Source organism: Limulus polyphemus, unplaced genomic scaffold (genome assembly GCF_000517525.1).
Source record: "Limulus polyphemus unplaced genomic scaffold, Limulus_polyphemus-2.1.2 Scaffold899, whole genome shotgun sequence".
Lineage (NCBI taxonomy): Eukaryota > Metazoa > Arthropoda > Merostomata > Xiphosura > Limulidae > Limulus > Limulus polyphemus.
In genome coordinates this window covers 200,025-215,705 of record NW_013666509.1, presented here as the reverse complement: position 1 = coordinate 215,705, position 15,681 = coordinate 200,025, and the positions used below count along the sequence as shown (strand labels likewise).

At 33.1% G+C, this 15,681-nt stretch overlaps 1 protein-coding gene across 1 annotated transcript in view; it reads left to right on the top strand.

The window, feature by feature from the left end:
• The window catches only part of LOC106461108 (sorting nexin-14-like), a 114,171-nt gene that overhangs the window by 76,934 nt on the left and 21,556 nt on the right, over nucleotides 1-15,681 (top strand). The window contains exons 18-21 of the mRNA XM_022387987.1: nucleotides 3,991-4,180; nucleotides 4,383-4,416; nucleotides 7,944-8,094; nucleotides 8,871-8,973. Of these exons, the coding sequence (XP_022243695.1) occupies nucleotides 3,991-4,180; nucleotides 4,383-4,416; nucleotides 7,944-8,094; nucleotides 8,871-8,973 (478 nt within the window). The remainder of the gene's footprint in view (nucleotides 1-3,990; nucleotides 4,181-4,382; nucleotides 4,417-7,943; nucleotides 8,095-8,870; nucleotides 8,974-15,681) is intronic.

Below are 15,681 nucleotides of genomic sequence, written 5' to 3'. Positions count from 1 at the left end.
CGTATTGAAAGAGTTAATGATGGACTTCACTGTACTCAATCAGCAACTTTGAAATTTTCTTGTAACCTTCACCTGATTTGTGCTTCTCTACCACTTTATCCTTGACCTGTTTGGAAAGCTCCTTGGTTTTTATGATTGGTATGTAATAATACTATGTGAGTTGTGGTTTGAACAGATGCATTTTCTCTGAAGTCAAGTTAAACCACTTTGATTACACACAGACAGAGACCATCACACTAATTTTGTGACCTTTCAAACTAATGTTTTGCACCTGAACAGATTTAGGATTGGCATAACAAAGGGGTTGAATACTTATGCAATTGAGAATATTATTATTTTATTTGAAAATCTTATTACTTACATTCATGATGTTAGTAAAATACATATGTTCAAGAAGTCTTGATAGAAATGAATAAAAACCCTATAAGCCAAGTGCTTTTGAAAGGTGGACCTTTCGAAAGTGCTCGGTTTATAGGTGTTTTATTCATTACTTACTTACATAATATTAGTGTTTTGTTAGTTTTTTCAGTTTGGAGTAAATTATGTAGATTCTAAATATAAATTCCAATTTTAAAGTTTCATGATTGCAAGCTCAGATGGCAACAAAATGTGGAAACTTTGCAGGGAGGGTGAATACTTTTACAAGGTGCTGTATATATGAACATTTATTTTTTTCCAGTAATATACAGACACTATGTTTATCTCGCATTTTGTGCAAGTGCATATATTTCATTCATGCTTTGCAAGTATATAGCACTTTAAAGCACCATAAATATAATGCATCTAAGCTATGATTGTTGTATTCTGAGTACTATCTCATCTCACCCAAAACTATCTCAACCTTGATTTGCCCTATAAGCATTGCTATAATTTTGCATTATTGCAGCAACATGTGCTGATCATGTGACTACCCTCCACCAAACATACTGCACCACGTATACTAGTGCAGGTAACTCCCTCTACCATTGCAACACAATCCTCACTTTCTCGATTAACACTACAGTGTTTAAACACGTGTTTACTTTGTTCTTCATGTGAATCCTGCTCATTCGTGTGTAGTTCCTTGCCAGTTTCAATTTAAAATTTTGAATTAATAGTTAGTTTCGTCATTTCATTTATGTTTGTTTTCAACCATTTCTTACTTTTTTTTGGAAGTCCAAGTGGACTTATGAATTCGAATTTTAATGTGGCAGATGAAGAAGTTCCTTCCAATATGGACGATGGTAATATTACTAGTCCCAAGTGTGGCAGGTTGACGATGTCAGCCAAGGAGGTTTAAGCTTTAGTCTGCAGGGAGTTGGATGCTCTACTAATTCTTTGGTTCATTCTCCTTTTCCACATCAACACGCTTCTGGACAATTTCAACTCTATTTTTTTAGCCAATCACATAATGCTGACAGTTAGGAGAGTTTGCCAAACATGTCTTTCCTACAACTTATTGATCAGGTATGTCAAATTTTATGTTTTGCCTGTAGCCTTTGATTCTTCTTCTTTGTTGGGTGATGATTCTTGTTCTGAGTATTATTTTTCCCTCTGTCATCCAACATTATTGTTTATGCTCAATGTTTTGCTGATCAGTTGCAGTCAGGTGTAGGTAGGTCCCATCTTTCTCATTCGTTGGACCAGTATTCTTTCTCTTACCAACATTGTGAATCTTTATTTGGATTCAATGTCTGGGTCCTCTCCTTCCCTTGTGGGGCTCGAATCTTTATGCTTTGATTCATTTTAATATTTCCCAGTTTTCTAGGATTTGCCTTACTTTGACCACTATTTACATATTATTTCCTCATTACAATTGTTATCTCAAGCCTTTTGCCAGTCTCCCGATCAATTCTCGACAGAACTCAGGACCCTCCTGTTGGCTTTGGCGCTGTCTCTCACCACCTGGATCTTATGTTGTTGGTATTTGCTGGAGCGTGATGCATTACATGTGAGGGTGCATCTCCCCCCTTTCTTCTTTGGGGGTGCTTTGTCAAAGCCCAGTTTATTCGCGTAATGGTTTTTAGGGGTCATCCTGAGTCTTTGAAGTCCAGTGTCAATGTGTCCAGTGTTACTCCTTCGACAACCTCGATCAGACCTGTTTCATCCCGACATCACCAAACACCATCTTCATGCGTGGCTTTTATCCGGTCCATTGCCTCCTCTCAGAGACTTGCCCCTCATGTAGCACCTTTGCTTACCCACACCTTTCATCCTTTCTCTTTGTCTGTGTGTCAGAGATGTTGGTCTACCTTACAACAGTGATCCATTTGCAGTAGCTTCCATCCTTTTGTTCCTCGCCTCTCCCAGTTCTTTACCTGGTTATTTGATCAGGGTTTGTTCATGTCCACTGTTTCTAGTTGTCAGGCTGCCCTGTTCAACTCCTTCCATTTCTCCTGTTTTTGTGTATCTTTCTTGTCTCCTATTATTTTTGTCTTGTTCATCCACCCCGTCCCTTTGTGCTTCCAGATTGTGATCTTAACGTGGTTCGTTATGTGCTGGCTCATTTTCCCTTTGAACCCATTGTACCATCTTTCTCTTATGACCTATTTCCTTCTCCTCCTAGCTTGTGGTCATCATTGTTGTTTTGATAATTATGCCATTAATTCTTCCTGCATCCTTTACCATTCTTCTTAGGGCAGAAAGCATCCAGGGGAAGTGCACTGGATTTATATCAAGATAACCAAGTGTGGTCAGCCAGGGTAAAATATCCACAGGAAGCACCTCGGTATATGTTTGAGTACATCCAGGTAGAAAACATCCAATAGAAGTACCTTGCATAGTATTTTCTGTTTCAGATTTTGTACATAATAAATTGAGAGATCAACAAGTGTGGTCCACCCAGGCAAACAACATCCTGAGGAAGCATCTTGTGATATGATGTAGCATACCTGACAAGGCAACACCCGCCACTAGGTGGGATTCTGATATACACTGTAAATCAACTGTAAAGAAAAATGCAAAAAAATTGATATGACACGATTCAAAGCAGCTAAATACATAGTTAAATGGCATATTTGGTGCAAATAAACATTAAACAGCTGATGACCTTCCACTGACATGTCAGAATAAGCTAGTCGTACAAGTTTTTGAACCCAGACGGAAAGGGTAATAGAAGAAAGATCATGGGAAACAGAGGGACTCCACAAAATAAAGAGGTAAGAATGGTAAAAAAGAAAGGATTCAGTTGAGACATATAACAACAAAGGTGATGAACTGGACAAAGAAGACGACACAGATCTGAATGGGTGTATAAATGGGAAATGGAAGGCAAGGAAATAGAAGAGAAGAAGAAATAATAAGAAGAAATTACTATAATAATAATACGCCAAACAATCAATATAAAGGAGAACAGGGCAAACTGCACTTGGCCTATTCATATACAGTCCTCTAGACCTAGTCACATATTCTATTTTATTCCGCTCTATGGGTCTTCCTTTCATCTTTACTGGGCAAATAGCATACATGTTCCAGAAGTGAGGATTGGGCTACAATGGTAGAGAGAGCTACCTGCACTAGTATAGGTGGTGCAGTATGATTGGTGGAGGGTAGTCATATGATCAGCACATGTTGCTAAAAGTAAAGGGGTATAAAAGACTGGTGCACTATTCAAACTTTTAGCAATGCTTAGAGAGCAAATCAAGGTTGAGATAGCTTTGGGTAAGGGGAGGTAAGAAAGTGTTAACTTTTTGTATTCCACATGATGTGCTATACATGAATGGAAATTATTATATAGAATTGTTTGATGTATTAAAATGGCATATTTTGACTTATGTATGTGTTAGAAATACCCTTCACAATAAAATTATTATTGCAAAAGTGCTTAAGGAGTATTGGGAGGCTACAAAAGCAAAAATATCATTATTATTTTGCTGTTGTTGATGTGATATTAAATAGTTTTAAATCTTCATTTCTGGATTGAGTTGTTAGGTTTTAAGATTCTGTAATTTTTACATTATTACTTCTTTTAAAACTCATTAAGTCCTTATGGAGATTCAATGTTTCTTACAGGGCGATTCTACGCTGGACTCAACAGTCTGGGAGGACTCTGAAGTATACAAGTTTGAGGGTGATCCACGACTGAAGGACCTTAGTGCTTGGCGTGTGTCTATTCCTCGAGTGGAGACTCGGATGGACATCCATTGCAAGTACTACCACGTTTTCATCATAGAAGTACAACGTATTGATGTAAATGGCGAAGGTTAGTAGAATATGTAAGGTACTTAGATTTTTAAGATGTAAAGATAATTGGTTGTCTTACCAATATGTCCAGAGGTGTGTTAACTTTGTTATAAAATAAATATTTTTTCTTGCAGTAAAACTGTAAGTTTAGCATAGTTTGATATGTATGTGAATGTTTTTGCATGTATGAGTTTATAACATTTTCTGTTCACTTATTTCAGATAATCCTGATGAGTTGCACTGGACAGTGGAAAGGTAAGGCATTTTGTAATTCTAAATTGGGTAGTGTGAAAAACGTTGATAATATTTTAAACAATTTTCAAAAGCTAGAATTACACCATATTTTGGTAGCTTTATGCATATTAAACTATCAGTAGGAATTTAATAAATAACTCTTCCAATCATTAAGATGCTCCTCTGAAATATATTACTCATATAGAATTTATTACTATTCACAGATTAAAGTATGCAACCAGTCATCTAGACAGTGGTATTTCTAATCACAGATTAATTTCCAAACCATTCATCTAGATCGTGGTATATCTACTTATATATTAACTTTCCCAACCAGTCATATAGAAGCTTTAAACCAAGAAATTTAAATTTTTTACCTCACCAACTTCAAAATTCATTATTTTTAAACAATTTGAGGTACTAATAAGCAAAAAATGTGTAAGAACAACAACAAGAACACAGGTTTGTTTCATATGTTGACAAGACTCATCTACACAAGTGGGAAGTTTAAATATTTCTATTTCTCAGATAAAAATTACAGTTGTGCAAATCTAAGTTGGGTTAGCATTTTGTATTTTTTATTATGTTATTGAAAATAAATGTTAATAAAATGTACATACAAAACAAACTTCTAAATCTCAACAATTCAGTTGTAGTTTTATTTTATAAGTAATTTGTAGGCAGAGTTATTTAAAAGTGTGATGCCATTTGCCCTAGTAAAATATAAAAGTAAAAGATACGTAGTTGGGAAGGGTTAAAGCAAAACCACAAAAGGTAATATATTAGTTATTTGAAAAAAACAGGCTGTAGTGCTGAGGTATATCATGTAATAAATAATACATATAAATTTTGAAATGAAATAAAATTTTAACTCTAATATACATTAACCAATGTGACTATGGTAAAATGAACAGAAGCTCAAGCTACAGCAATCCCTATTCAAGCTGTAACTACATGTGGATAAATAAGCCATCATTAGCTTGGACAAGATACACATACCCATGAATACATCTACAGATGGAGCTGTAGGTCTGGATAATCTCCAGCTTTAAGAAACAGCTTACATAAGTCAACCTGTTGAAGTCAGTGTCAGAGTATTAGAGTATATTCAGGGAGTAGCATCCCTGAAATATGGGACAGATGTCTTTATCAAATCCTTACCCAAACCCATGAAGGCATTAAGGCACTACAATCATCATCCTAGAAAACATGCTGTAGCTAGAAGTCTTGCCCATCAGATAAAACATCGGCATCATTAGGTGGTTATCACAGTGGAAGAGAAACTTGGATCAATGCTGTTGACTTTTATGCTGATAGAAAGAAATATTTGAAACTGGTCAGAACACCTAGGTAGGAGTTTTAGATTTAGGAGATGCATACAGTTCAAAATTTATAAAAAGTACAGTTCACCAACTTAATCTAGTTCAAAGCAAAATAACTGTTGTCAAGCGCTTGGACATTCCAACTCACCATTCTTGTTAACAAAATGGTAAGAATAGGCATCAATGTAATACATCAAAGATGGGTTGTACCTGCACAAACTATCAGAAGATGCTTCATAAAGCTTGAAAACTTTGCAGTCAGACTGGATCACCATCAACACTGGTCTGCATCACCACTCCCACCAGTCATCTTTGACATCTTCATCATGGATCTAGTCCACCTTGACAGTCCAGCTAGATGTCATGTGCTAAACATTCTGGTGTACAACACAAGCTCTAGCAAATCTAAAATTGAAAACAATGTGAAACGGTCTTTTAGAAGGATGAGCAAATAGTGCAGTGATACAGATATGGTCAGCAGTCAATAGTTATTGGCTATTTCTAAGATATTCTTTTTAAATATCCGTACTGGGAGAATAGTTTACTAACTGCTTATAGTTAGTAGCGTAAAGTACCATTGCTATGAACTTAAGTAGTAAATATTTACTAATTACCTTAACAGTACAACCTACTTGAAGGGTTTTTGTTCAAATTATCATCTACTTGAAGGGTAGGTGCAAACTACTACAGAGGCTGAGCATGTTATATTAAAATGATTTTGGAACCTAACTATATTGCTACAGCCAATGTTATCATACCTGGTAATGCTCTTGCATCTTGAAAATAGCCATTCAGCATAGTTTCCATTGCAAAAGGCTTTGTCATAAGGCTGTAATATTCAAAGCATACCATTCCTCCCTGCAGGTTTTCTATAGTACATCTTGCACCTGCTTTGACAATCCTGTCACTCAGAAACCCATAAGCACTCTGACCAGTGACCTGGCTAATATGTCTTCTTATGGAATAGCATAAATGCTTATTCATTTCCATCTCCAGCTGCTCAAGGTATGTGATGGTTGAATGGATGTGTCAGGGAAGTAAGTTATGTACACATGATTTGTGTTGCTCTTCCAGACGAAGATCCTTCTCGATTATGTTGAGTACTATTGCATGGGACTTGAGGATGGCTTTTGTCACTGACTTTTGTGTTCATTGATTTTCACCTGTTACAAGACATTACACTTTGCTTACCATGGCTGGGGTACAACTTATTGCAGGTCTCTTTGTAGATGGTCTTGGTCCCCAAGTTCACCCATATTTTTTGCTTACCATGGCTGGGGTACAACTTATTGCAGGTCTCTTTGTAGATGGTCTTGGTCCCCAAGTTCACCCATATTCTTTTAATTTCCAAACCCATCAAGAACAAGGCAATTGTAAATCCCTGATCTTAACACATCTTTATTATCTTATTGTATGAATATATTTTATCAGAAAGAGCTGTTACATACCATTCCCATAAGTGATCATAAGGCATCACACCTCCTATAAAAGGTCAATGTCAAAATGTAGTTCTGATACATTCTGTTTTCCCAGGACTTTATATCAGCTTGCTGGCTTGCATACTTTAACCATTTTAATTTAATGTACTCAACCCTTTGTAGAAGAGCATTTCCTTATTAATTACCAGAACAATATCTCTTTAGAGGGTTTTATAAGGTAATTGGGAAAAATAATTACATGTAAGTATTTCTTCCAGTAAAGATAAATATCTTTGATGTTAGTTCATGTTGGTAAATCAAACCTTTCGTGGGATCAACACATTCTTTTGGTTAATTTTTCAAAGACATTTGGAAATAGTTTTGTGTATATGTGGTACATATGTCAGTTGCAAAACCTCTTAGCATCCATTTCAGTAACTGTTCTTGTGGAAGGACACAGCAAAGTACAAGCTACTTTGAGCTTTCAGTTTGAGATCAACAGGCATCAGTGAATAATAAAGAATATCTCAGTTCTGAAAAATCTTGTGATAACCAATTAGAAAAAATAATTTATTCTTATCTTTTTAAAAGTTTCAGCCTTTTTTCTAGATACATCAATACAGTGTAATTTAATTGTTTGGAATTTGAATATAATGTATAACTTTAGGTACACGTTTTTTGTAGAAACTACTATGCTCATTCTATCCTAAAGTTCAAGACTGATCAAGTTCATTTTGAATTCCTGTAATATGTGATGTTTAATTCATCAAAGAAAAATTGACTGATGAATTTCATGATTCATTTCCAGGAAGTATCATGAGTTTTATGTCCTAGAAGCCAAACTTATTGAGTTTCATGGAGAATTTTCTTCTGTTCAATTGCCCCAAAAACGTTCATTTGGTAATAAAAGTCGGCAGTTCATGGAATCACGGAAGTCTGCCTTTGAAAATTTTCTTAAGGTAAGATGTTTATTATCCATTTTTCTATGAAGTACTAGATACTTTTTTCTGATGTTTGCCAGTATAACTTAGAATGTTCTTGTTAAATGTTAATTTTAAATCAGATAACACTTTAGAATGGTAAAAAGTGACAATAAAAATCTTAAAATGTCCTAAAGTTAGTAATACTGTTGAAAAGTGGTCTCCACTGAAGTGCTTGAATGTTACATTGTTTCTTTACATTGGAAATATTGGACAATAAATCTGAGTCAAAAAAAATTATTATTATTTGGGGGGGGGGGGGATTTACAGAATATACAAAAATACAAAAATTACATTTCATTTAATATTTATTTCCATGATAGTGATAATACATTGTTAAAAAAAAGGGATTCCTGATAATTTTATGCATATTTTGTGGTATATGTAGAATGTTTTACTTTCTTAGCTGTCACTTTGAATAATTCTGAGTATTTTAAAAATGTTATCAAATATTAAAGTATTATATATATACAAAAATGACTGTCTTCACAGCAGGACTATATTTTTTATGACCAAATAATGTTTGTGTTGATGCAAAAACTATTAGGCAGCCATTGTATTTAATAATTGAAGAATACGAAAAATACATTTAAAGCTGACCTAACCTTTAGGTTATTTGATATGTTTATGTACATATTTTAATCTTGACAACCCTGATGTAATAAAATGTTGTGTAACAAGAAAAAAATATATATAACCCAGATTGTATGTATTGTAACTAAACAGTTCAATAAAAAAATTTTCTCTGTTTTTAGAACCTTCTGTCAATCCCATTGCTTAAAGGCAGCCAGCTGCTATTCAGGTTCCTTAAGTCACCTGTGGAGTTTTCCACTGGATTTTTGCCAGATATTAACTTGGGTATGTATTAAAGTTGAATTTTTTTATTATGACTTGTTATAAACAGGGCTAGCCTTCGGGCAAGGCCATTGAGGCAACCAACTCAGGCCCCACACCCTCCTAAGGCTGGCTCTGAATAGAAACTTATATATTTCTGTTTTTATCTGATACAAACTGTGTGTGAAAAGTGACTAGTTTTCCTACTTGATACAACCATTACATCTGTATTAACTTATTATAATTGTGAGAAATTGTTTGCATTTTTCAATGCACTGATGTAATATGTTGTATTTTTACCATATTTTTATTTTGTTAAATATCATTGGTAAACTTTTATTTCTATATATGTACTTTTGTTTTTAAAGTTTTTATTTTATATAATGAAGAACTAGATTTTTTTACCATACATGGACTTCAAGAATGATTATGCCTTTTTATTTTTCTGTACTTGTAATTAATTTGAATATGTATGTGTGTTTTGCTTTAAGTTGTGTATATTAAAAAATTTAAACATTTCATTTGTTAGTAATTAGAGCTGATTGATTAATTGAAATTAGTGTTTCCAGTTAGTTACTGTTTTCAATTACTCTAACTATCCAAGTAATGAAAATATTATGATTTCTCATTATTATATATCATTAATCTAAAGTTGTTCAACTTGATCCATTAGTAACTTGACTCATGAAAATAATCAACTAGTCAAAATTAGTATTTCCAATTACTGTTATTTTTATTATTTCAACTATTCCAAGTAATTGAAATATTATTTTTTCCTTCTTCTTTTGGCACAACAGTGTGCACATCATCTGCTTGTACACCACATGATGTTGAGGGCATGGTCTAGTGTTGCATAACTAGCTATTGTGATTCCTGTTGTTTTTGTTGACTTTGTATGTCTAACTAATAATGTAACTTTAACTTAATGTATTGCTTACTTATTATAAGCTATAAATGTAACCAGTATTCCTTAGGCTAAGTTAATTTTAATAAAATACAAAAGTTACAGTAAGTTAATATTTATTATTATTTATTTGCTCAAAAAAATGTTGATTGTTGAATAACTTGCTCATTTAACTGAAATTGCTAGGTATAGATTAATAACAGTCTAACAATATGTAATACTGTTGTGTTGTTAACCAATTTACATAAACAGAACTCCTGTTTAATTATGACTAGCTCTAGCTAGGTGGGAATCACTGAAAAGGAGTAACAAAAGGCTGGTTGTCATCACATGCTGTTTATACACTGCTTAAGTTGTGTGATTTATTGATTTTTCAGCACACACACATGTTTCTACAGTTTACTCTAGCCTGTACTGTAAAATATAAATCATTTTAATATGCTCTTTCTAAGCTTCCATCCATATCAACAAATTCTCACATAAAAGATTATGGTGTTGTTATACTTATAGAGTTACTGATTATTTTTTAAGTTTTCCGTGCTGATGATGGAATTAGAAAAAATTTTGCCCTCTTTAATTACATATTTTTTCATATTATTGTGATTTTAATGTTTCTTAAGACAGTTCAGTTTCTACCTTTTGACTCTTTTCAATCTTTGCAAAGGGGTCATCTAGTGTCACCACAAGTTTTCTTGCCAAATAGTAAATGTTGTACATTCTTTTTTTTCTATGACTGGCCCAGGTTTGTTTTCACTGAATCATACATTATCTATCACAACTGCAACAAGAATCATTACTAGTTTCATCACATGAAATCTAAGGACAATAATTTTTAATAATTTTTTATTTAGTTTTAGTAAGGTAGTCTTGTGAAAATTAGTAGGTAGAAACCAAATATTAATCATATTTTCAACTTATTACAGGTTTACAAAGTGATATATTTTCATGTATAATAGTTTAGGATTAAATATTAACGTAATCCTAAATTGATGAAGATGTCTATCATACGAAAAAAGGGGTTGTTGGAAAATGTCTTAGAAAAACCAAAACAAGCTGGAAATAGGAAGAATAGTCTTGTGTGAAAATAATCAAATTATTCAATGCAGTTGATTAATTTGCCTGACAGTTAATCAATTAGCAAATTCTACTCATCTGTGAGCCCCTTTAATAACATTGGATAGAGTGAAAGATCATAACTATTGCTCCAGAAGAATAATTACAACTATTCATAATGCACACAGTGAGCTAAACCAAGACTGAATTAGCAGACAAATTTGTGTAACTACTGATAGTGTTCTTATAGTGAATGGTGATAAGTTTGTATATAAGAATATATATATATAACTACTGATGATGAATGGAATGAAAGATCCTAGTCATGTTGCTAACAATAGCCCTGTAACTACTAATAATAATATATGGTGTCAAACATGTTGATAAAGCTGCATATAGTGGGGAAAAAGTGAAGGTGATATTAAACATAAAATATTGAAATTTGTGATGAACTTTTAGTATGTAATGGACAATTTCAACTGTTTTGTCATACATAGATTACTGAAACCTTTTTTAAATCAGTGTACTTAGAAGAAGGTCATAATCCTACATTTCAGCAAGTTATTGATCACGTATATTTGTCATAAGACATTATGTTAAGCCTATTATAATTTTAACTGTATATTCTTAATCTTATCCCTTAGAGATTTTCAAAAATTATAAGAGTGTGTAATGACAGTATTTCATCTACACCGTATTCATCATATCCATTGCCAATGACACATTTTGCTCAATCCAGAACTTTTCATGGAGTGGGTTAATAAGTATAATTAGTTGTAATCATACTTTACCAGCTTGTAAAAAATGTTCACATCATAACAAGTTTTGATCAAATCTGAAAAAGAAAAACACAATATTAAGAAGTGAAGTTTTTGATCAGTCAGTTTCCATAATAAAATGTTAATTGAAATGCTTTATTGAAATCATTTGTAACCAAAATATTTGTTTTCATTGTCACAAACTTCACTTTTTTAAAAAATAATGAAATACTGTTTGTCTTTTTCAAGATATTTCAAATTTATCAAATCTGTGTTGTGAAACCTTAGATCATCAGTGCTTATATTTTTGTCCATACTTTTCAGTCACTGTGCAACAGTCCCAAATGAACATGCATTACAGTCAGGGTTCAACAAGAAAAAACAATTTATTCACAATAACAACACTTAGAAATTGTCAGATATAAAAGACTGCTTAGTATAGGTGGCATTATTAATTGATTAGAATATTTAGATAGAGCATCAGGTAACCAGTTCTCTTTTCCTTTTCTTTGCAGTATTTCAAATGTTAAGTCTTGTAATTTTAATGATCAACACAGCAGTCTACCAGTTAACTTTGGAGCTGTCTGTAACCATTTCAAGGCAGTGTGGTCAGTTATAATTGTAAATTCTTCTCCATCTAGGTATATCTTAAATTTTTATGTAGCCCAGACTATGGCTAGACATTCTAACTCTGTAGTAGTAAGTTTCTTTCTACAGAGTTCAGTGTTCTACTGGCATATGCTATGACACCCTTCTGACACAGAACTGCTCCTAATCCAACATTTGAAGTTATCAGTATGTAAAAAATAGTGTTCACCTTTTCTTGGAAGTTTCAAGATGGGATTCACATAAAGCTTGCTTTAATTTCTGGAATGCATCCTCACAATGGGGAGTCCATTTCCACTTGATATGCTTCCTTCATGATATAATGTTCAGCAATTGTAGCAAAGTTTGGAATGAACTAATTGTACCAGGCACACATACCCAAGAATATGCTAAACTTTTTGCAGTTGCTTGGAGTTGGGAATTCTGTAACAGCTTTCACTTTATCATCATTTGTGTGTATTCCCTCAGAAGAGAGTTTAAATCCTAAATATGATACTTCTGATTGGCAAAATGTGCTTTTAGAAACTTTTACAGTAAGATTAGCTGTACATAGCTTATAGAAAACCAATTCAAGGTCTTTCAATTGTTGTTCAAATGTGGGTTAAAACACTATAATATCATCAATATAAGCCTTGGAACATTCAGTTGCCCCTGCTAAATCCTTATCCATAAGTCTTTAGAAGGTGGTAGGTGCATTTTTAAGACCAAAAGCCATCACTTTAAATTGATAAAGTCTATTATCCATTATGAAGGCAGTTTTATGTCGATCCTCCACCTTAACAGGTATTTGCCAATATCCACTGCATAAGTCTAACGTGCTGATACAGGTTGCCCCTGACAAAGCATTCAAAATATCACTTATATGAAGCAGTGAATACTGGTGAGATTCTGAGACTTGATTTAACTTCCTCTAGTCAACACAGAACCTAAAATCATTAGTCTTCTTCTTGACAATAACTATTGGAGAAGCCAAAAAAAGAAGTGGAAGATTCAATTAATCCATCACAAAGCTTTTCATCCACTTGATCATGTAGCACTTGTAATTTAGTGGGAGAATAATGATAAGGTTTACTAAACACTGGCTTTTCTGTTATGGTTACAATACTATGTTCAGACAAATCTGTGAGGCCAGGTTTATTGTTAAAAACATCAGCATATTTCAACAGAAGTTGCTTTAATTATTCAGTCTTTACTCTTTTAAATATGAACATTGTACTTCTTCAGTCAGTATCTTTTCAGTCTTAAAGTCATGCCTAACAGAGGACACATTTAATTCAAGAACATTTGTGAAGAAGTTAAGGATTTCTTTGTTTTGCTGAATGAAGTCTAATCGAATAAGACAAGATACAGCAAAATATTTGACAACACAATGATATTTGTTACAAATAGTTTTGCTTCAAAATATCTTAATGGTTGACAATTCATCATTCCATCTGCAAGACACATGTTACCATTACTCCAAGATTTTAGTAAAAGTGTTGGATCATTTCTCTTGATTTGTTACCATATATTTTCATTTAATATTGAATAAATCGACCCAGTATCTATACAACCTACTACTTTCTCACCATTAGTTTTTAGGGTTAGGTGTGGCAGATCCATTTTAGTTGTTTTTAAATAGTTAATGGAGGGATTTACTTTCACAGGACTCAAAACTGCCTCCTTTGATCCCTGCTCTCATTTCCTGACCAGTGTTCTTCATTTTTTTGTTCCCGTTTACATATTTCATTTTCTTGGGACAATGCACAGATAAGTGCCCTATTTGATTACAAGTATGGCATTGCATGAATCTATTACGATGCTCAGTTTTAATCAGTTCACTATTAAAGGGTTCTTGTTTAATGTACAGCATTGCACAGGTCTATTATGATACTCAGTTTAATCACTTCACTGTTAACAGGTTCTTGTTTACTTGTTCTGACAATGTTCATATTGTTTAGTAAATTTAAGCACATCAGCAATAGATGTTACAGAGTGGCATTGTAAGTATTCTTGTAAAGAAACATGCAGTTGTGATATTATACACTTCACAATTTCTTTTTCTGTAGCTGCAGGGTTCCATAATTTATGTTTTCACAGTTTTCCAAATAAACCTCTCAACTGACTCCCACACATTACTGTGGTACTTCCTACTAAAGAGTTCCTTAGCCAATTCAATATTATCTAACACTGCTGGGTACAGATTGGTCAATGTTTCCTTAAATTTTCCTAGTTTTAGAAATCCATTTCTGATCTGAAAGTGTTCCATCATTCTAGTGGTCCTCTTCTCAAATAAAAAGCCACAGTTTCTACCCATTTATTTTTGGGTACTTAATACATATAAAAATGTCTTTCTAAACTTTTAAGAAACTCCAAGATATTAAAATATGACTGATCATCGACCTACTCAACAGGTAGGGGTGGTGGCTTGTCTGCGGTGATGTAAATCGATGAATTTTCCACAGGTCTGTAGGTAGAATGTACTCTCAACATTTGTAGTAGAGGATGAGGGGAGAGAAACATAGATTCTCTTGCTAGTAGATTAGTCTCCAAATGTGTTAGCATTTCCACTTGTTTTGTCAATACTGACACAGACTGCTTCAAGCTTGCCACATCAGACTCACTAACTTTCATAATAACACAGTTATTTTCAAACATAAGTTAACCTATACTTAACTGAACTTAAATTATTGCTGAATTAATCACTCAATACTAAATTGAGAAAAAAAAAATCCAAAGTCACAATTCAACTTTTATGGAAAAGGTTCCTGTTCGGGTACCAGTGTAACAGTCTAAAATGAACACACCTCTATAATCAGGGTTCAACAATAAAAAAAAAATTATTCACAATAACATTTAGAACTAAATTCAACACTTATCAAAACACAGTTAGTATACAAGTGCATGGCCAGAACTTCACACCAATATTAATAAACAGTTTATCATAAATATTAATAAATCAATAATATTTCAAATAATGGAATCGAGAAAAATAACCAGAAAGAAAAAACCTAATTCCAAAACAAAATACAGCAAATACAATATTCCAAAAATATCATTCAATATCAATAACAATATTGAGTGACAAACAGCAATAATTCACTAACTGCCTCGTGACTCTCTTAATGAAGCTTCTGGTAGGGTATTTATTCAAGTGTTGGTCACGAGAGTACAACCTCATGTGATCATAAATTTACATACTCTTCTGCTACATTAATAGTATCTGTACATCACCACTAGGGAAGCTGGTGTCAGTTTCATTGTACACACATATTTACTCAAAATACAGATGATTACGTAGAAGTGAGGTAGCGTTTCAGTGCAACTAAAGATTCATAGATAAACTAAATGATAGAAGGAAATAATAAATAAATAATAAAGACAACCATAATCATAAAAAAAAAAAAAAAAAAAAAAAAAATTTTTTTTTTT